At 46.2% G+C, this 21119-nt stretch overlaps 1 protein-coding gene across 15 annotated transcripts in view; it reads right to left on the bottom strand.

Moving 5' to 3' along the window:
* The window catches only part of LOC139373023 (striated muscle preferentially expressed protein kinase-like), a 57589-nt gene that overhangs the window by 5865 nt on the left and 30605 nt on the right, over positions 1–21119 (bottom strand). For 12 of the 15 annotated variants that reach the window (XR_011627526.1, XM_071112995.1, XM_071112996.1 and 9 more), the window contains 26 exons: positions 19918–20102; positions 19720–19808; positions 19445–19620; positions 19070–19256; positions 17164–17237; positions 16756–16914; positions 16414–16603; positions 16013–16248; positions 15450–15608; positions 15258–15362; positions 14940–15146; positions 14387–14683; positions 14141–14253; positions 13800–13968; positions 13145–13244; positions 12506–12706; positions 10377–10434; positions 9208–9285; positions 7166–7338; positions 7004–7030; positions 6574–6726; positions 6295–6406; positions 3538–6178; positions 2444–2587; positions 2167–2283; positions 1691–1858 (listed from right to left, as the gene is read on the bottom strand). Coding sequence is in view for 14 of the 15 variants with exons in the window: in XM_071112995.1 (XP_070969096.1) it covers positions 1691–1858; positions 2167–2283; positions 2444–2587; positions 3538–6178; positions 6295–6406; positions 6574–6726; positions 7004–7030; positions 7166–7338; positions 9208–9285; positions 10377–10434; positions 12506–12706; positions 13145–13244; positions 13800–13968; positions 14141–14253; positions 14387–14683; positions 14940–15146; positions 15258–15362; positions 15450–15608; positions 16013–16248; positions 16414–16603; positions 16756–16914; positions 17164–17237; positions 19070–19256; positions 19445–19620; positions 19720–19808; positions 19918–20102 (6318 nt within the window). In the remaining variant the exon portion in view is untranslated. The remainder of the gene's footprint in view (positions 1–1690; positions 1859–2166; positions 2284–2443; positions 2588–3537; positions 6179–6294; positions 6407–6573; positions 6727–7003; positions 7031–7165; positions 7339–9207; positions 9286–10376; positions 10435–12505; positions 12707–13144; positions 13245–13799; positions 13969–14140; positions 14254–14386; positions 14684–14939; positions 15147–15257; positions 15363–15449; positions 15609–16012; positions 16249–16413; positions 16604–16755; positions 16915–17163; positions 17238–19069; positions 19257–19444; positions 19621–19719; positions 19809–19917; positions 20103–21119) is intronic. The other 3 variants (XM_071112998.1, XM_071113004.1, XM_071113001.1) reach the window with 1 other exon arrangement.

The raw sequence follows: 21119 nt of genomic DNA, 5'->3' as shown, positions 1-21119 counted from the left end.
GAGGGGAGATGAAGGTGGGATAGAGGGGAGATGAAGTGGGATGGAGGGGAGATGAAGTGGGATGGAGGGGAGATAAAGGTGGGGTGGAGGGGAGAAGGAGGTGGGATGGAGGGGAGATGAAGGTGGGGTGGAGGGGAGATGAAGGAAGGGTGGAGGGGAGATGAAAGTGGGGTAGAGGGGAGATGAAGGTGGGGTGGAGGGGAGATGAAGGTGGGATGGAGGGGAGATGGGGTGTAAGGGAGGATGAAGGTGGGATGGAGCGGAGATGAAGGTGGGTGGAGGGGAGATGAAGGTAGGGTGGTGGAGAGATGAAGGTAGGGTGGTGGAGAGATGAAGGTGGGTAGAGGGGAGATGAAGTTGGGGTGGAGGGAGATGAAGGGTTAGGAGCAATAGAGAGTTAGAGGGAGATGTTGGGTTTGGTGGAGGGGGAAGTTTGAGTAAAAAACAACAACGTTTTATTGTGGGGTGTCGCAGAGTGGATGGATGGAGATAGCCGATGGAAAGAGGAGAAACCACCCAGGACAGAGTAATGGGTTTTTAGCAAAAAAAAATATGCAAACCATACACGGCACTAATAGCTTTTCACTCTGATATGATGATAGATTTTAATGAAGGCTGCCCACCACTGAGACTGATCGAGCCAAGGCCTCAGACAAGATGAGCAGTCTGGGGAATCTCTCAGCCAACAGATTGATGACAAATGGAGACAGATAGCATCAGCAGACGGTATTAGTAATGCAGACGCCCAGACAGTGTTCCCAGAGCAATTCAATTTGAAGCTGTGAAAATCGAACTGAAATGTAGCACATTGAGTCTGACACCTGAAGAGAGAGAGAGAGGCCATCAAGTGTCTGGAGTCACCTGGTTCTGTCGCTTTGCTGATGGGTATTTTAATTTTTTTAATATATTGTTATTTATAGTCTGCTGTCTGGACAAGAACCAACAGATGCCAAATCATAATTTGATCATCCTGTTGTTGCAGGAACTAAAAAAAGACTTCTAAAGTTTGTAATTTCCACTTTAAAATGTCAGACTTTATTTGCCGTAACGAAAAATGTATCAACCCCTACAAAGAAATAATAATAATACTAATCCACAAAATAATTCACATTTCCTGTTGCTGCAGGATTCTTTTCCTGCGGTGAAATACTGGGTCAAATTAAGATCCGGAATCTGTAGTAGCTAGATGGCCTGTCTGAGTGACAGTTGATTATTTGATTCTAACACATTGGATTCCAACCTGGGAGCGCATCTTTCTTTTTGTAATAAGCAGCACTCTCCTCTTGGAATGATTAGAAAGAGGTTGTAAATTCAAGGCAAAAAGCCATTAGTTTAATCAGCCGTAAGTAAACTACATTAATATTTATGCCCATGTCATTAATATGCATTGCATTCACACTCAAATACAAATCCTATTGCCTAAACCTTTCAAGGTTCATCACATCGTAAAGATTAATAATTTATGTTTTTGCTTAGAATGAAGGGCAAATACCACTTTCTGGATTCAGTGTAAATGTCATGTTTACACTAAAGGTTTTGGATGCAATTCAAATCCAACAGATTTTACAGGTCCAGGATATTAGTTTATCACATGAAGATAACGGCTTCAAAAATGGGTATTTTCCTGTTTCTCCACAAATCTAAACGACGGGATTATCGTAGATTTTTTCCTGTATAACATGTTACTCACAGGCCAGGGACAGTGTGCAGGAGCTGGTGACGCTGGCTAAGGAGTTACTGGCCACACACTCATAGAGCCCTGCGTCCCTCCTGCTGGTCTTCATGATCGTAACGAGCTGCCTGCCGTCTGGACAGGAGATCAGACTCATCCTGTCGTCCATCTCCAGTGGTCTCTTATCTGTGGACAAGTAAACCCATCAACAATAATAATTACAGTGTCATTTTACAGTCCTATTTCAAAAGGTGTTTATCTAGTATTCGATTGGAAACTTTATGGAAATAATGAGCAATCACTAACATCAACACAAGTTTAGGAAGTCGTGCTCACACAGGGCACCATGTAAGTATGAGCTATGATGGGTTATGACAATATATCATCCCTTCACAGGCAACAACCAACGTTTCAGCAGCAGCTCCTATGGTAAAGCTTTATTAGACAGCGCTGTTGCAAAGAGTGTTGTGTCTGTCAGCTCTATGAGTTCTTACCTTTAGTCCAGCTGATTTGTGGGTGGGGGCTGCCAGCCGGGAGGCAGCTAAGAGTGACAGGGTCACCCTCCAGTAAGACGTGGTCCCTCAGCTTGATGAGGAACACAGGAGGGAAGTCTGGGAAAAACAAGGGTGTGGCTTAATAATATTATTGAAAACTGAGAATGAACATAGAACGTAAAAGCAGTGTGCAGCTATTCTATTTCATTGCCAAACTCCAACTCTGTATGCACATTCAACATAAAGGCAACTGGATGCTGGATTTAGCAGACAGTACTAGAGGAAGTGCGGGAGTACTGCAGGCTGCCTGATGACCCTTCATCTTTGGCTGAGGGGAGGTCAGTCTGAGAGGGGGTCTTATCCTTCCTGCTCCTGCCCAGACCCCACCTGTCCCACCGCGACCGCCTGCCAGTCTCTGGAGCTGTGGAGGACAAGACATAATGGCAAACAGCTGAGACAGACGAACCTGAGGAGGTGAGCTAATATCTCCAGTATCTATGCTGCAATAGTTTATGTGCCTGGGGGCTAGTGTCAGTCTGTCCTATCTGGTGTAATTCTCCTGTCTTATCTGGTGCCCTTTGATCTTAGGTGTGCTCTCTCTAATTCCCCCATCTCTCTCTCTCTCTCTTTCTCTCTCTCTCTCTTTCTCCCTCTCCCTCTCTCACACACTCACTCACTCACTCACTCACTCACTCACTCACTCACTCACTCACTCACTCACTCTCCCCTCCCGTAGGACCTGAGACCTAGGACCATGCCTCAGAACTACCTGGCCTGATGACTCCTGGCTGTCCCCATCCCCAGTCCACCCGGTTGTGCTGCTGATCCAGGACCTGCTATTTTGACCCTCTCTCTCTCTCCCACCACTTGCTGTCTCGACTTCTGAATGATTTGCTATGAAAAGCCAACTGACATTTACTCCTGAGGTGCTGACCTGTTGCACCCTATATAACCACGGTGATTATTATTTGACCCAGCTGGTGATCTTTGAACGTTTGAACACGATGAAGTACGATCTGGCCTTAATAGCCATGTACTCTTACAGTTTTAGAAAAATAATGCTGTCTAGAACCAAAAAGGGTTCTTCCGCTGTCCCCATAGGAGAACCCTTTGAAGACACCCTATTGGGTTCCAGGTAGAAAGAACCCTTTCCCGAAAGGGTTTTACATGAAACCCAAAAGAGTTCTCCTATGGGGACAGCTGAAGAAACCTTTGGGAATCCTTTTTTCTGAGATTGTATAATCTACACCCTGCACAGCCAGAAGAGGACTGATGTAAAAAAGGGCTTTATAAATACATTTGATTGATATTTGATGGAAATTGCCAATGCCATCTTAGCCAGCAGAATATATCAAGATACATATTACTTACTGAGCGACTTTTGACTTTTTGACTGTTCGGAATGAAGGCTTGATGCAGACCCAATGGATTCCTTGGACACTTTGGATTCTTTGTTTGTCTGTTTGGCTAGCTGATTCTCTGGGATCCCCATCTCTTTGAGACCTCTTCCCTCGGACTGGGAATGTCGATGACGGAAAAATAGTGGAGTTTTCTTTCCCTCTGGCTTCTCTTCCTCCATCTCTTTCCTATCCTCTGACTGGCTTCGGACTTTCCCAGAAATTACTGCCACCTTGTTCTCAAACTTCTTCCTCATCGCCAAGACGGGGGAATCGCTGACCTTCTTAAAATCTTTTTCTTCTGCATCTTTCCGACTTTTCTCTTCCTCCACGCGTCGCTTGGCCTCTTTCTCCTCCTTCCTTTCCTCTGACTTGCTCCTCAAACTGGCTGAGATACCCGCTACTTTGTTCTCGAACTTCCGCCGCATGGCGAAGACAGACGACTCCTCCATCTTTTTGCATTCTCTCACCTCCTGCTCTCTCCGAGCCTCTATATTGTCCAGCTCTGTCGTGTCCAGACTCTTACTGCGGCCTATGGCCCAGGACACCCTGCGCTTACTGGCCGCTGGCTCAGTCTCCTTTGACTTCTCCTCCTTTTTATCTATGGACGGGGTCCTCTTGGTGCGCATGGAGAACCGTCCAATGATGCCCAGGGACCCTGTGTCTCTCTCCACCTCCCTCAAGTCCTGGACGGACTTGGACTTCTCCTGCAATCCTTGGGGCACCATCTCCAGCGGAGCCCCCAGACGCCCCGGCCGGTATACCTCCTCACCCTCGCCTGTCTTACGGGGAAGGGTTGGGGACTTCTCTTCTGATTTGGTCCTGATAAGTCTCTGGAGCCCACGGGTAAGGGATGACTCACGCTTCTTGAACCTGGATTCAAAGACTTCCTCCGAGTCGATGTCCTTGATATCTGTTCTGAGGGGCGTGGTAGGTTGACGTGGGGTGGTGGGGCGGACTGGGACCGTAGACGAGCTAGTCGAGATGGTTGGGCTTGTTGGGCGTTCGGTGGCCACCTTAGCGAAGACGGCAGGGTGTTCAGGACATGTGGGGCTAAGTGTAGATTGAGCTCTCCGGCTGCTGTCATGTTTTCCAGATGGTACTACAATAGTTTGCATCACGTTGGCATACGCAGACGTTTTTCCTGTAGGCGTAACCCCTGGAGAATCACAACCTTTTGCTTTCACCTCTTCTTCCTTTAACTCTATCTCCTGCTTCTCTTTCTGTTCATCTTCCTCAGTATCCTCCTTCTCTATGACGATCACAGGAGCTAACACAGTAGGATACCTGCCCTGGGAAATCTCCCTCTTCGACTCGTGTCTATCAACCCTCTCCTGTGCTTTGGTCCTTCTCTCCATCTCTTCATCTCTTTCAGAAGTCTCCTCAGACTTGCTCTTCTTCTTCTCCTCTGGCTCTTCCCTCGCTCGTTGGTCCTCTTTGGCTAAGGTGGGCTGTATGGAGGAGGAGGGCCCATGAGAGTAAGGTCTGGAATCCAGCCTGGTCTGCTCCGTAATTGCTGATATGGAAGTGGCCTCCTGGAGGTCTTTCCCCTGTGCGTTCCTCTCAATGCCCTGGGTCCTTTCAGCACTCTCTCTCCTCTCAGTGCTCTGGATAGATGTGCTAGTGGGGATCTCTAAGGGGGCTCCAAACTGCCGGTGTAGGGGAATGGGCTCCGAGTCTCCCTGACTGAAAGAGGAACTCTTCTGGAACATTTTGGTTTTGGATGTGTCCTCCACTGCACTTTCGGTAGATGCTGCTCTGGCCAGCGACCGCTCTGGCGCCCCCACCCTGGATCTCCTCAAGTTTCGGTCCAGGGATGAGGTTCGCCTCTCATCGTCCATTCCTAGGGTCTCCAGCAGGGGACCTCGCAGGCCGCTTTTGCTGTTGCCTCCCCTCAGCAGCCTCTGTCTCATCAGCTCCAATTTGAGGGCATAGTCCTCCTGGCTCATCTTAGCCGCCCCAGGGCTGGGGCTCCGATTTGGTAGCTCCATGGAAACTGCCTTTTTAAGGCTTTTTTTGCCGCTGTCTTCCTTGCCCTCCTCCACAGCCCCCTCCTCTGGCTCAATGTGTAGAAGCAGGGCCGAGTCAGCTGAACTGCCCCTCCTCATTGTCGCTCTCCGGGACTTCGTCTGAGTGTCATCCTCCTCCACACTTGAGCCCTTCTTCAGGGGGACTCTCTTCGTTTTCACTGCAGTCTTCTCCTCTTCCGAAGACCCGCCATCTTCCTCGGTTGTTACCTTTTTTCTCGTTCCTCTGCTTCTTCCTAATTCCTTGGCCTCCTTTTTGGACACCACCTCCTCTATGGGCTGTTCCCTGTGCCGGGTTAACCACGCCCCTTCCACTGTCCCATTGTCTGTGGAAGTCAGTCCTGTGACGTCCTGGTCACCTGGTATCTCGTTGAGGGAGACCCTGGAGCCAGAGAAGACCATAGATAGAGGCATGGGGATGAAGGGGAGTTCGTCCACATCTTCGTCCGAATCAGAGGATGAGGAGGGTGGGGGTGAGCCCTCTTTGAGGTGACGGGCCACAGCGATAGAGATGTGGTTGGACGAGTCGTTGAGAAGCTCAGGGATGGAGCGCATCACCATCTTGGATTTGTAGCTGATGAGGGAACGCTGGGTAGAGATAGGGAAAAGGGGACGTGTTAAAGGAGTAATTTGGAAGGTACTTAGAGGGATTCATTGAAGTGCATTAATCAATGTACTACTTACAGAAATAATGAATGCCTTACCTGCCAACGTCTTCGAGATAAGACCTGCTTTAGGATCGCTGTGTTGATGCTCTTGTCTTTTATTGAAGTCTTGAACCAGGGGTGGCGAAGGCTCTCTGTAGCGTTAGGCCTCCTGAGAGTAAAACATCACATGGTGACAAATAAAACACTAAGTCCCAAACACTTATTTTCTGGTCTTATTTTCTGGTCTTATTTTGTGTTGAAATTGTTTGTATTCCTAATACAAGGGAATTCATTACAATCAAGTTATGCCAAGGCATTATCATCAATAACACTCACAGTCTGTCAGCCACCAGCAGTTTGATGACGAATCCCTTGGCCTCTCTACAGAGGTCAGCAAACATACTCTCCTCAAAAGCCACATTTTGGTTCCTGATGTTGAGGACGGTGCATCTGTCGTTCTCCCCAGCAAAAGGAGACACACCAGTCAGGCTAGAAGGGAAATATGTTATGTTGATAGTCTTTTATTGAGACTGTTCACTAGCTGTCAAATCCATTTTAAGTGGGCCAATTGAAGCCTGTGGCAATATGCAAACAATATCCAGGTGATATGCATTGGTGTTTTGCTTACTGAGGTTATAGAGTGTGGCGAAAAATTACATTTCAAGATTGACAGAAATGTAATGCAAAAGGTGTATTGAATTCTAAGAATATCTCGACCAGACACATTTATCATGTTCTTAGTCCAACCAGAACCTTAACCACTCACCATAGGTAAGTGATAACCCCAATAGGCCTGTGAACAGAGAGAGGGAGATAAATGACTTTCAGAGGGCAAGATGAAGGAGAGAGGGAGAGAGCGATAAAATCATGGTTAATCAGGAAATTGATTAAAGGAGTCTCCAGCCCCCTCCCCCGACCAGGTGCTCACCAGATGTCTGTTGCCTTGGAGACCGGCGTTTGGTTAACGATCTCCGGAGCAACAAATTCCGGAGTGCCGTATTTGCAGTAGTGGGCTTCATTGGTCCCCAGCTTGACGGCATTGCCAAAGTCACAGATGCGGATCTTGTCACTGTGTCGGCCTGCCATGAGGATGTTCTCAGGCTGGGTGGGTTGGAGAAAAACAGGGGATTATTAAGAACATAAGCTAGGTTTCCGTCCAATCGGCAACAGATTTTCATGCTAATATTCTAAAATACAAATAAAATGTACATTAGAGACCATCCTCTGTAATTTGATCTATGTAAAACTATGACTTTAGTGTAGAAAGTGAGGAAAATACATTGGTATCTGAGTAGTAGTATTCTGGGGTTTGAAATGTTCTTTTCTTGTTATATTAATTAAATTGATAATTGCAGAAGTATCTGTTATACAGGGCCTTCTGAAAGTATTCAGACCCCTTGACTTTTTTCACATTTTGTTACGTTACGGCCTTATTCTAAAATTGATTAAATAAAAATAAAAAACTCAGCAATCTACACACAATACTCCATAATGACAAAGCAAAAAAAGGCTTTTAGAATTTGTAAAAATCAGAAATACTTTATTTACATAAGTATTCAAACCCTTTGTTATGAGACTCGAAATTGAGCTCAGGTCCATCCCATTTCCATTGATCATTCCTGAGATGTTTCTAGAACTTGATTAGAGTCCACCTGTGGTAAATTCAACTGAATGGACATGATTTGGAAAGGCAAACACCTGTCTATATAAGGTCCCACAGTTGAAAGTGCATGTCAGAGCAAAAACCAAGCCATGAGGTCGAAGGAATTGTCCGTAGAGCTTCGACACAGGATTGTGTTGAGCCACAGATCTGGGGAAGGGTACCAAAAAATGTCTGCAGCATCGAAGGTCCCCAAGAACACAGTGGCCTCCATCATTCTTAAATGGAAGAAGTTTGGAACCACCAAGACTCTTCCTAGAGCTAGCCGCCCGGCCAAACTGAGCAATCGGGGGAGAAGGGCATTGGTCAGGGAGGTGACAAAGAACCCAATGGTCACTCTGACAGACCTCTAGACTTCCTCTATGGAGATGGGAAAACCTTTCAGAAGGACAAAAATCTCTGCAGCACTCCACTAATCCGGCCTTTATGGTAGAGTGGCCAGACTGAAGCTACTCCTCAGTAAAAGGCACATGACAGCCCGCTTGAAGTTTGCCAAAAGGTACCTAAAGACTCTCAGGCCACGAGAAACAGATTTTCTGGTCTGATGATTTTTTTTTTTAACTCTTTGGCCTGAATGCCAAGCGTCACATCTGGATGAACCTGGCACCATCCCTACGGTGAAGCATGGGTGGTGGCAGCAACATGTTGTGGGGATGTTTTTCAGCGGCAGGGACTGGGAGACCAGTCAGAATTGAGGCAAAGATGAATGGAGCAAAGTACAGAGAGATCCTTGATGAAAACCTGCTCCAGAGCGCTCACGACCTCAGACTGGGGAAAAGGTTCACCTTCCAACAGGACAACGACCCTAAGCACACAGCCAAGACAACGCAGGAGTGGCTTCAGGACAAGTTTCTGAATGTCCTTGAGTGGCCCAGCCAGAGCCCGGACTTGAACCGATCAAACATCTCTGGAGAGACCTGCAAGTAGCTCTGCATCAACCCTCCCCATCCAACCTGACAGACCTTGAGAGGATCTGCAGAGGACTGGGAGAAACTCCTCAAATACAGGTGTGCCAAGTTTGTATCTTGTAGCGTCATACCCAAGAAGACTCAAGGCTGTAATCGCTGCCAAGGTTTTTAATATTTAATACATTTGCAAAAATGTCTGGAAACCTGTTTTTGCCTCATCATTATGGGGTATTGTGTGTAGATTGATGAGGGGCAATTAAAAAAAATACATTTTAGAATAAGGCTGTAACATAACAAAATGTGGAAAAAGTTGAGGGGTCTGAGTACTTTCCGAATGCACTGCATAATAGCTTGTGATTAAAGTACTGTATTTGTCCCTTGCACAGTGGAAATCTGATGTACCTTGATGTCAAGATGAGCAATGTCTTTCTGGTGAAGGTAGCTGACCCCTTCAAGCACCTGCTGAATACTGGACCGGATCTGCAGCACAGAATATCTCCTTTAACACATTTGACATTCTATATTCTACATTCTGTATTCTACATTCTACATTCTATATTTTACATTCTACACTGAACAAAAATATAAACACAACATGTAAAGTGTTGGTCCCATGTTTCATGAGCTGAAATAAAAGATCCCAGAAATCTTACTTACTCACAAAAAGCATATTTCTCTAATGTTGTACACATATTTGTTTACATCCCTGTTAGTGAGCATTTCTCCTTGGCCAAGATAATCCATCCACCTGACAGGTGTGGCATATCAAGAAGCTGATTAAAAAGCAGGATCATTACACAGGTGCACCTTGTACCGCGGACAATAAAAGGCCTCTCTAAAATGTGCAGTTTTGTCACACAATGCCACAGATGTCTCATGTTTTGAGGGAGCGAGCAATTAGCATGCTGACTGCAGGAATGTCCAACATAACTTTTGACAGAGAATTTAATGTTCATTTCTCTACCATAAGTCGCCTCCAACGTCGTTTTAGAGAATTTGGCAGTACGCCCAACCGGCCTCACAACCAAGTGTAATCACGCTAGCCCAGGACCTCCACATCTGGCTTCTTCACCTGCGTGATTGTCTGAGACCAGCCACCCGGACAGCTGATGAAACTGAGGAGTATTTCTGTCTGTAATAAAACCATTTAGTGGGGGAAAAACTATATCTGTTTGACTGGGTCTGGCTCCCCAGTGGGTGGGCCTGGCTCCCAAGTGAGTGAGCCTATGAAATCCATAGATTAGGGCCTATTTTTTTTATTTTGATTGACTGATTTCCTTATATGAACTGTAACTCAGTAAAATTGTTGAAATTGTCACATATTGCGTTCCTATTTTTGTTCAGTATATATTCTACATTCTACAATCTACAGTCTATATTCTACATTATATATTCTATATTCTACATTCTACTTTCTGTTTTCTACATTCTTGTATGCGCAACATATTAAAAAAAAACTATTTGACTGAATTTCGCTATCTTTTAGATAAAGATAATTGAGTCGTTCTTGGTTGATTTTTCCATGCAATCCAAAGCATACTCAAACATAAGGCCAACAGGCCAAGGCAAACCTCAGACTCCATGACAGTAGTCTTCTTGGTCAGTCGGTCCAGAAGTTCCTCATGGCATCTTCACACAGCAGTTAAGGAGAATAGAAGTATAGTGTGTAATAACCATAGAGATAGATAGAGGACTCTAGTGCCCAAAATCCCATTTTAGCATGGGCAGCGCCATTGAGGACTTTCACCATTTTGAAGTAATCAACTGGGTGGGACTTCCTATGGGTTAAGGAAGGATCACATGATTCAATTTGTGTCATCAGAAGGGATCAGCCAATGAATGAATACTCGTGAGCAAACAACACAGTACAGGTGGCACACTGCACCCTTTCAGTTTGTTCACCAACTCATAGACGTAGTAGAAGGTGGACTACTTCAAAATGGAGATGGCCTCAATGGCGTTGCACATGCTCTCACAGGCGCCATCATGAGACAGATACAATGATGCAATGTCTATGTAAGTCTATGGTGATAACCTTATCGCGATAGTCCAAGTGGGAGGCAAATGACATTTTTTATAATAAATGAACCAAACTCCCACACATGGCGTCTCCTGGTAATGAAACCAATCTGTGATGAGTCAGGAGAAAGTAGCGCTTCGGTTCAGTCATGCCTCCAGGGGAGCAGAAAGGACATTGAGATTAATGCTATGCACCAGTTCTCTCTCATCCACACAGTGGGAAGAAGGTGGGAAGAAGGCCCTTGGCTCTGGTATGTTCATGGAGAGGATTTTATGCAAAGACGTTGGATCAAAGCCATATTTTGATCCATATTGGATCTAGCTGTAAACAAAAATGAATATAATTTGAAAACAAACAATTCTAGGAACCACGATGTTGGTTTCTGGTTGAAATCTGGGCTAAATTGAGTACATTGATGGCTTTAGTTTTTGATGCAACATACATAGATGAGATATGTTAGATTAACAGGGAAAGAACCTTGTCGCAACCAATACAATACTGTCTCAGGGGATATGTTACATTCAAAATGTTCATCTCTTGTAATGTGGCTTCTTACATGCTGACCAGACTGCCCACGGTGCGTGTGCGAGCGTTGCAAAATAAATGTACACATACATGTTATTCAATCATTTCATCCAAACTGCTCGTGAGCGTCTGTGTATCCAGGTGCTAAAATAGTTTTATTTTAGACACGTGACGCGCTGCAAGTCCCGCCTCTCCATATGTTTTACAAACATATACCCACATGGGTGATTGAAAGATGAACGGGGTCCACACTCCAGTCAAGTTGGTGGTGGTAATGCCAACCGCCATATAACATCCACAGAAGAAGAAGAAGAAGAATGAACGAGGAGAGATGAATCAAAGAAAACTAAGTAAAAACTAACTAAGTTTCCTCTTTATCTGTGGATTAATTGTTGGAGTAGAGAACACACGACTTTGAGTGACTCAAAATGGGTCAAAATTTTACAAAGATCCAGAAAAAAAGGACCATAAGCATTTCAGGTAAAATAAACCAATGTTTTCTAAATCCAGAGGCGCTACATCGCAAGACTTAAGGGAACACTTGTGAAACAGAGCAAACAGACTAGACCGGGGTTTGATGTTTGAGAAGGGAAAGATTCTTCTCAAAATCTAAAGACACAACCTAGATTGGAGCCAATGTCTTAAGGAGTTGAACATGTTATTTTTCCAACCTTGTCAAAGTGACAAAAACAACTTTATATGGAAGGAATGCCTTTGATTTAATGGCCTGCACAGTCGCAGTTCGGCGCGAGACCGAATGACCTGTTTCTATACATGAGCTTTGTTAGCCAACGTCACCATGACATCGCCTACAAGTGTGATCAGGGATTTCTATTGGAAAAGCAGTTTTAGCCTATCTGAATACTGTACTGTCTTTGGTTTATCGCCCAGGACAAATTAGTTAACAACAAATTAGCTAAATGTCAATGAATGTTTAATGTGTTTTGACCTCTCCCCAAATGAATAGAGTTGGTTCACAGTTGGTATTTTAACCTGCGTGTGGTGAAAGCGTCTGGTGGGGATAGACAAAATCAACATGCGCATGAAGGGTCTACGATGGCGAACGCGGACACATGCGCAGAACCGGTTAGGTCATCATGTTATGGGTTTTCTGACAACTGAAATGAATCAAAGAATCAGTCAGTGAAAGGATACAGCTCAGTGATGATGACAACCATGTTCTTCTTCTCAAAGGCGTCATGGAAGTAGAGGATTTTCTCGTGGTTCAGCTCTGACAGAAGGTTCATCTCTCTCAGGGCCAAGGCCTTCCTCTTGGCCCTCGCAGACACGAACTTGGCCGCGTACTCCACCTTCCCCTTCTTCTCAGACACCCTCTTCACATAGGAGAACGCCCCACTGGAAAACAGTCGCACAATGATGATATCATTGCAATAACTCTAGGAGAATTACCAAATATTTCAATGGGATTGAGTTCTGAGAAACCAAAAGTCCTAGTTGAGAAAGTAAAGGGACATGAGTATTAAACAGTACGTGACACCTTGTTATCGTTCAACTTCTGGTGAGTCAAGCCAAGCTCTACCAGAGAAAAACAAAAAGCCTTTGTGATGTGTTCCTCTATTGACGGGTGACTCACTTCTCCTCTATTTCTGTCTGCTATCATTATGCAGTCAGGGTGTTGTTTGGTGTGGTGGAATTCCCCCTACTGACCTTTGTGGCCACCGTTCACAGTGCAATTTAATACAGATAGTAGCTACCACTCGCAGAGCCTTTAAATACAGAAGAGATAGCCTGGCTGAGCGGATGATGCTGGTGATTGCCTGGTCCATGACTCACCGTCCTATCTCCTTGTGTACATCGTAGTAATCAGTCAGCCTCCTCATCTTCCTCAAAATGGACCCCTCATCCTCCATGGGCTCCACCACCTCCTTCCTCACTGCAGGCAAAGGGTTGGAACAGGGGGCAAGGTTAATGTGGGTTAGTTGGTGTGTGTGTGTGTGTGTGTGTGTGTGCGTGTGTGTGTGCGTGCGTGTGCGTGTGTGCGTGTGTGTGTGTGTGTGTGCGTGTGTGTGTGTGCGTGCGTGTGTGGGCTGACAGATGGTTTAATAGTCTCAGACACCTTGTGGTCCAACCCATATGGAGCAGATTTGGTTGTTTAACTCTCGATTACAAGAAGCTTTGGCTGAGATATTACAAGGACAAACAGATGCAATCCAACTAAAACTGACATTTCTGGCACCAACAAATAATAGGAAAAGCCTTGGTACCAAGGAAAAGCCTTGGTACTATGTTAACAATATTCAGTATGCAGAAAAAGCACACTTTTCAACAAGAGTGTGTCTTTAATACCTTACCATAAGGGTGTGTTAATCAACAGTAATTAATCAATTATATAAGCACTAAGTATCATTCTTGTAGATGTTTTCCAGACTTATTCCAATATCTATATATATCCTTATACTTTTCAGACAATATAGACTATGGTCCTGACCTTTGTGGACGGTGAGTTCAGCCTTGCAGGAGACTTGTCCAGCCAGGTTCTTGGCGGTGCAGGTGTACACCCCTGAGTCCTCAGGCCGGGCGTTCAGCACCACCAGGGAACACTCCGTATCATCGTACACAAAGGTGAAGTGACTGCTCTCTGACAGCAGAGTGTCATCCTGGAACCACAGAACAGATAACCACAATCAATTCCACTTAATCAACTATCATGGAGGAGTAGGTTTGTTTTCCTGGAACCACAAAGGAGTTAATCATCCAACCTGCTTAATCACTGCAGAATAAGTTTATGTGGTTAATGATATGATATCCATCCATTGACTCTTATCATACCTTGTACCACAGAATATCAGGATCGGGTTGTCCCTCGACAACCACAACAAAGCGAGATGTCTCTCCTACATGTATTTCCAAGTCCTCCATGATGGACTCAAATTTAGGACGCACTGTTGGGAGAAAAGGAGGATAGAGAGTCTGGGGTCAGTTCGTCTTTTTACCTCATCATAGTTACAGTAAGCACCAGGGCTGTTAGCTGATTCTAGATCTGCACATAGGGGTGAACTTTGACCCCAAACTCACCTGCCATGGCCAATAGGATGGTACAGAGGTCGCTGCCAAACTGGTTGTTGGCTGTACAGACCAGCTGACCAGTGTCAGTGCTCTTCACCCTCTGGATCTTTAGGGTGTGTTGGTCGTCGTCTGGCATGCTCATCTCAAACATCCCTGGCTTGTTGAGCAAAACCACTCCCCTCCTCTTCCAGGTGACCACAGTATTGACGTGGTTAAGGGTGAGGGTGATGCTCACAGACTGGTTCTCCACCACGTACACAACGTCAGGCTTGTCCAGGATGATGGGAGCTTTCCTCTGATAGGGACCTGATGGGGATCAAAGGTCAAATGATCAGGGGATCAAAGCATCATCTCGGATGTATTGACAGACCATCATTCTCTCACAATAGTAGATCCTATATATCTGGCTACATATCCGGCTCGAAGGACCATGTAATTATAATATTTTTGTACACCTGCTGCAATGTGTTTGGTGACATTGCTTTTGCACTATGTTTACATAAATCCATTTAACCTTTGACCCTCCAACATAACTGTAGAGACTTGGAGCTTATATAAGCACCTCTATCCATGAGCTGCACCAGGTCAGTGGAGGGGGAGGGTTTGCTGAGGAGCTTGGCGGTGGCCGCTAGGACCCTGAAGGCGTAGCGGACTCCCTTGGAGAGACCGGTGACTGTGTAGGTGGTCTCTCTCAGGTTGGAGGCTATGATGCTCCACTGGATGGAACCCAGAGGCTGCTGCTGCACTGCATACATCAAAGAACTGCCATCTGGAAGTACAACCATGAGGGTTACTGTAGTGTAGCGCATTTGGAGGGCAGAGGAGCCTGAAAGGAACTCGAATCCAGGTCCCTGTGACTCTCAGTTATATTGAGGCATACCTATGGAAGAGTCAAGCCTCTTTGGTTTCTTCCAGCTGAGTGTTATGGTCTTCCCTGTTACGGACTCTACCACTGGAGGACCATCGGGGGGATCCGGAACAATATCTACCAAAGGAAAATACAAATGTACCAACACACCCATACTGTAATCAGTTGGCACAATGATTCTCGTGGCTTTTTTGGTTGGAGCACCTGTTGCTGTGATTGCTGGTGGATGGTCCCCATCCATACCTGTGATGTAGAGGTGTGCGTAGCAGGCTGCCTTCCCCACTTTGTTGGAGATGACACTCTTGTAGACGCCCCCGTGGCCATGACACACACAGCGGATGACCAGACTGTGGACATCCCTGTCTGGAGGAGGAAGAGAGAGAGAGATGACACAGGTAGAGGAGGGAGCGAGAGAGAGATAACTAATGTAGAGGAGGGAGAGAGAGAGAGAGATGATGCAGGTAGATGAGGGAGAGAGAGAGATGATGCAGGTAGAGGAGGGAGCAAGAGAGAGATAACTAATGTAGAGGAGGGAGAGAGAGAGATGACGCAGGTAGACGAGGGAGAGAGAGAGATGACTAATGTAGAGGAGGGAGAGAGAGAGAGATGAGGCAAGTAGAGGAGGGATGGAAATAATGAGAGAGAGCAAACGAGAGAGAGAGAGAGAGAGAGAGAGAGAAATAGAGAGAGACAGAGAGAGAGAGAGACAGAGAGAGAGAGAGAGAAATAGAGAGAGAGAGAGAAATAGAGAGAGATTGCTTCCTTACGCTGGGTCATCTTCCTGTCGTCTGTACTGTGTATCTTCTTGCCGTTGTGGTACCAGGCGATGGTGGGGTAGGGCAGGCCCGCCACCTTACACTTTAGAACCGCCTCCTTCCCCTCGATCATCTCCAGGTCAGCCAGGGGCTTGACGAAGTCAGGCATGGTCCTCTGCTCCTGCTCCACCTCGCTCTCCAGAACCTCCGGCTCCTCAGCGATGGAAGGCATCTTCTCCAGCTTCGCCCTGGAGAGAAGAAGGAAGCAAATAGAATGAGAGACCGAAGGAAAGGGAAATACAGAAGAGAAGACAATGAAACACTCCTATTATTTGTTTTTAAATTACTGAGATGAGGAGAAGAAGCCACTTCAGACTAGTGGGATCACCCCACGTCTATGGTTTACACCGTACATGTGAGAAGAGATAGCGGGCCGCGGTTCCTGCGTGTAGAGTTCGGCTGTGGACTCCGCCTTTCCGTGTGCGTTCTTTGCGACGGCTGTGTAGAAGCCTTCCGTGTCGCTGCTGACGTGGGTGATGACCAATGAGTAACGGCCTCCTTCCTGCAGGAGACGCACATTCTCACTCTCCTCCACCGGGTTCTCTGGATGGAGATAAACACAATATGGTAGATTCATAAAGAGTCAACCATTGGGGTAACAAAGAGACATTACGAGCCATACTAGCCTATATGACCAATTTGCTGTCCATTCTGTACCAATAGGAAATACAGTACTTTCTAAGAGAGATACTTACCGAAATGGTTCCAGGTAACGATGGGAGATGGGGACCCGCTGACCTTGCAGTCAAAACGGGCGGTGCGACCCTCTATGACCTCCAGGATGTCCAGCTTGCGGGTGAACAGGGGCTCCCTGGAGGGAGTGACCTTTAGGTGGGCACTGGAGGTCAACTCCTCTGGAACAGGAAGGAAAATTACCAGCAATTACATTAATGGTTTTTAAGTAGTTTATAGACAATAAGTGATTTACAAATGATTAAAAAAAGAGGTTTTAACTCATTGGTTGAAATTGTGTGATCATCAGTTTTGGTTCTTGCCAAATAGTGTGGCTGTATCATTACATTACTTACAACGGCAGCAATTCATTACTGTCGTATAAACCCATTATTTGGCAAGGCAGTTTTCTTTCTGGAGTTGTCATTTACCGTTGGCAGTGCTCAGCTTGCAGGTGTAGGTTCCACTGTCGTCTTCATGTACTGAGTTTAACAGCAGCCGGCACCTGTAATAGAAATCCCCTCTGTCAGCTGCCTGGACCTTATTACACGCTCCATGAGCTAACACTGCCTCACATCCACTTGTGTGGGCTGTTTCCTTCATTACAAAAAGTGAATGTCCATTCACAGTTTGCTTACGGATGAAATGTTGTTATGTCAGAAATAGAATTTTGAAGGCCCCCTCCATATTGCTCTGACAAACCATCCAATCTTCTCAGATCAGAGTGGATGAAGGAGAAAGGGGCATGGAAAGGAAATCAATTCAAAGATTGGAGGCACACCCTCTATCGCTCTCATCCATTCAATCAAGGGAAGGAATTAACTTAAAAGTATTGAGGCACCTTTCCCTTTCATAGTGTCTAGGCCAGGGCACTCCAACCCTGTTCATGGAGAGCTACCCTCCTGTAGGTTTTCACTCCAACCCTGTTCCTGGAGAGCTACCCTCCTGTAGGTTTTCACTCCAACCCTGTTCATGGAGAGCTACCCTCCTGTGGGTTTTCACTCCAACCCTGTTCCTGGAGAGCTACCCTCCTGTAGGGTTTCACTCCAACCCTGTTCATAGAGAGTTACCTTCCTGTAGGTTTTCACTCCAACCCTGTTCATGGAGAGCTACACTCCTGTAGGGTTTCACTCCAACCCTGTTCATAGAGAGTTACCTTCCTGTAGGGTTTCACTCCAACCCTGTTCATAGAGAGTTACCCTCCTGTAGGTTTTCACTCCAACCCTGCTCATGGAGAGTTACCCTCCTGTAGGTTTTCACTCCAACCCTGCTCATGGAGAGTTACCCTCCTGTAGGGTTTCACTCCAACCCTGTTCATAGAGAGTAACCCTTCTGTAGGTTTTCACTCCAACTCTGCTCATGGAGAGTTACCCTCCTGTAGGTTTTCACTCCAACTCTGCTCATGGAGAGCTACTGTCAGCAATTGGGTGCAGAGATATAGCGGAGTCAGGCGCAGGACACAGGTTTGAGCAACACAACTGAGTTTACTCACAAAAATCCAAACAATATACCAAATAGGAAAATACATACAAACTAACACCTACAACAACCACTAAGACACCAACAATCACGGACAGAACAGAAATGTATGCCAGAGGGTTAAATAAGGAACATGATATGGGAATTGAAACCAGGTGTGTGTAATACAGACAAAACAAAACGAAAATGAAAAATGGATCGGTGGTGACTAAAAAAGCCGGTGACGTCGACCGCCAAACACCACCCGAGCAAGGAGAAGGGCCAACTTTGGCGGAAGTCGTGACAGCTACCCTCCTGTAGGTTTTCACTACAACCCTGTTCATGGAGAGCTGCCCTCCTGTAGGTTTTCACTCAAACCCTGTTCATGGAGAGTTACCCTCCTGTAGGTTTTCACTCCAACCCTGTTCCTGGAGAGTTACCCTCCTGTAGGTTTTCACTCCAACCCTGTTCATGGAGAGACGCTCCTGTAGGTTTTCACTCCAACCCTGTTCCTGGAGATCTACCCTCCTGTAGGTTTTCACTCCAACCCTGTTCATGGAGAGTTAACCTCCTGTAGGTTTTCACTCCAACCCTGTTCCTGGAGAGTTACCCTCCTGTAGGTTTTCACTCCAACCCTGTTCATGGAGTGCTACCCTCCTGTAGGGTTTCACTCCAACCCTGTTCCTGGAGAGCTACCCTCCTGTAGGTTTTCCCTCCAACCCTGTTCATGGAGAGCTACCCTCCTGTAGGGTTTCACTCCAACCCCAATTGTAACAAACCTGATGCAGCTTATCAACCAGCTACTTATTAGATTCAGGTGCGCTAGATTAGGGTTGGAGCGATAGCAGGGTTGGAGAGCCTTGGTCTAGTCCTACCCACCTCTTCCCGTTAAAGGTCATCTTGCAGTTGAGCAGTGCCGGCTGAACCAGTTTCCCATTGGACAGCCAGTCTACCTCCACATCCAGAGGCCCGGTCATGTGACACTCAAACATGGCCGACTCTCCGGCCGTCACCGCCACGTCTCGCACCTCTCGGATGATGGCCAGGGCTTCCTGTGCTGGGGAGGCTGGGGAAAAGACAGAGGAGAGACCAACACAGATTTGTTACTGTTGCAGCTAGAAACACAAGCATTTTGCTGCACCTGCGATAAGAATACACTTTGATTTGATTTTGAGCTTTTTCAAAATGCAGCTGGCACCAACCATAATGGTCAGTCGCTGACGCTGGTCTTGTGGATTTTGGAGTGATCTTTACCTTTGACCTCTAGTTTGCATTCGCTCTGCTTGGTTCCATATTTGTTGATGATCTTGCAGGTGTAGAGTCCTGCATCAGATCTCTGTGCTGAAGTGATTATCATTTCACTGGTGCCGTCCTCTGTCTCACGCACAATGAATCTGCCATTGGTTTTTAGGGTCCCTTTGTCCCTCAACCTATGTGATAAAAACAGGTACATTCTGAGCTCTTGCAAAAGCAGACGAGAGAAAGACATGACAAACTGTACTGAAACACACTGAATACTGTATTCTTACCAGTACACCATAGGTTTAGGCTGTCCTCTGACTTTGACAGACATGGTAACCTCCTGTCCCTCTGTCACCCCATGGTCATTCAGTGCTGCCTATCAAACCAAAAGACTAAGACTGTCTAAAAGCCGGTACATTGAATACTCAATGGCGAGGGGAGAAATCCCCCTTAGACTATTGAGATGCCCCCTGAATCTTCTTTACCTGAAAGGAGGGAGGATCTTTGAAGAAGGCGTATTTAGACTGTGGCCCCACCCCTCGTGAGGGTGGTTCTCCGATCTCCATGACCTCCTCCAGGGGGCTCAGGTACTCCTCGTCTGATTGGAGGGGACTCGTGACCTCCACCAGGGGCAAGCTGCTCGGCTTCCCACCATGCACCTGGGTCAGCTCTGGAGTAACAACATAATACTTGTTTATCATATACTGTATCATTTGAATGTATTTTAAGGATGTCCCCACCAGAGGAGGCCGGTGGGAGGAGCTATCAGAGGACAGGCTCATTGTAATGGTTGTAATGGAACGGTACCAAACACATCAAACATATGGAAACCACGTTTGACTCATCTGCATTAATTCCATTCCAGCCATTATAATGTGCCCATTCTCCTATAGCTCCTCCCACCAGCCTCCACTGGTCCCTACAAAATGGTGCCCCATGTGAGCATGATCCTTTGCAGCATCAAAATGAACAGAACAAGCGCATTGTCCTGTCTATGCAACACAGAGCGAGGCAGGGTAATAAAAATGAATTTTGAAATATAGATCAAACATTACTCACAATAATTCCACAAAGACATTTATGGACCAACCCGATATGGCAACGTAGTTAACAAAATGGACACATTGTAACTTGATAGTGTTTGTGAGGCATAAAGCTCAGAGACTGTAGCAATAAGCATTAACTGAATTGCTAGAATATTTAAAATTAGCTTCCCAACAAGCAGCGTATGAGTGCTCCACTGTCTCGTGTTCTGCTTGTGTGTTGCTCTACTTGTCACCATGGTGACAAGAGTGTTTGAAGAGATGAGAGATTTGGCTGGAGCGATGGAGACACACCCACACACACACACCCACACACACATCCACACCCACCCACCCACCCACCCACACACACACACACACACACACACACACACACACACACACACACACACACACACACACACACACACACACACACACACACACACACACACACACACACACACACACACACACACACACACACACACACACACACACACACACACACATACATTGCTGAGAGACCCTTTGAAGTGACCAGCGCTGGACAGATAATGGATTAATCCCTGAATCCCTGACCCAATCATTCTGTGAGACTAGCCCAGCGCCACAGGAGACACACTGTCTCCACCACCAGCCTCTCCACAAGTCACAGTTAATTC

Source organism: Oncorhynchus clarkii, chromosome 18, assembly GCF_045791955.1.
Source record: "Oncorhynchus clarkii lewisi isolate Uvic-CL-2024 chromosome 18, UVic_Ocla_1.0, whole genome shotgun sequence".
NCBI classification, from domain to species: domain Eukaryota; kingdom Metazoa; phylum Chordata; class Actinopteri; order Salmoniformes; family Salmonidae; genus Oncorhynchus; species Oncorhynchus clarkii.
The sequence above is the reverse complement of the archived record's forward strand: the minus strand, read 5'-3'. Positions and strand labels throughout refer to the sequence as shown.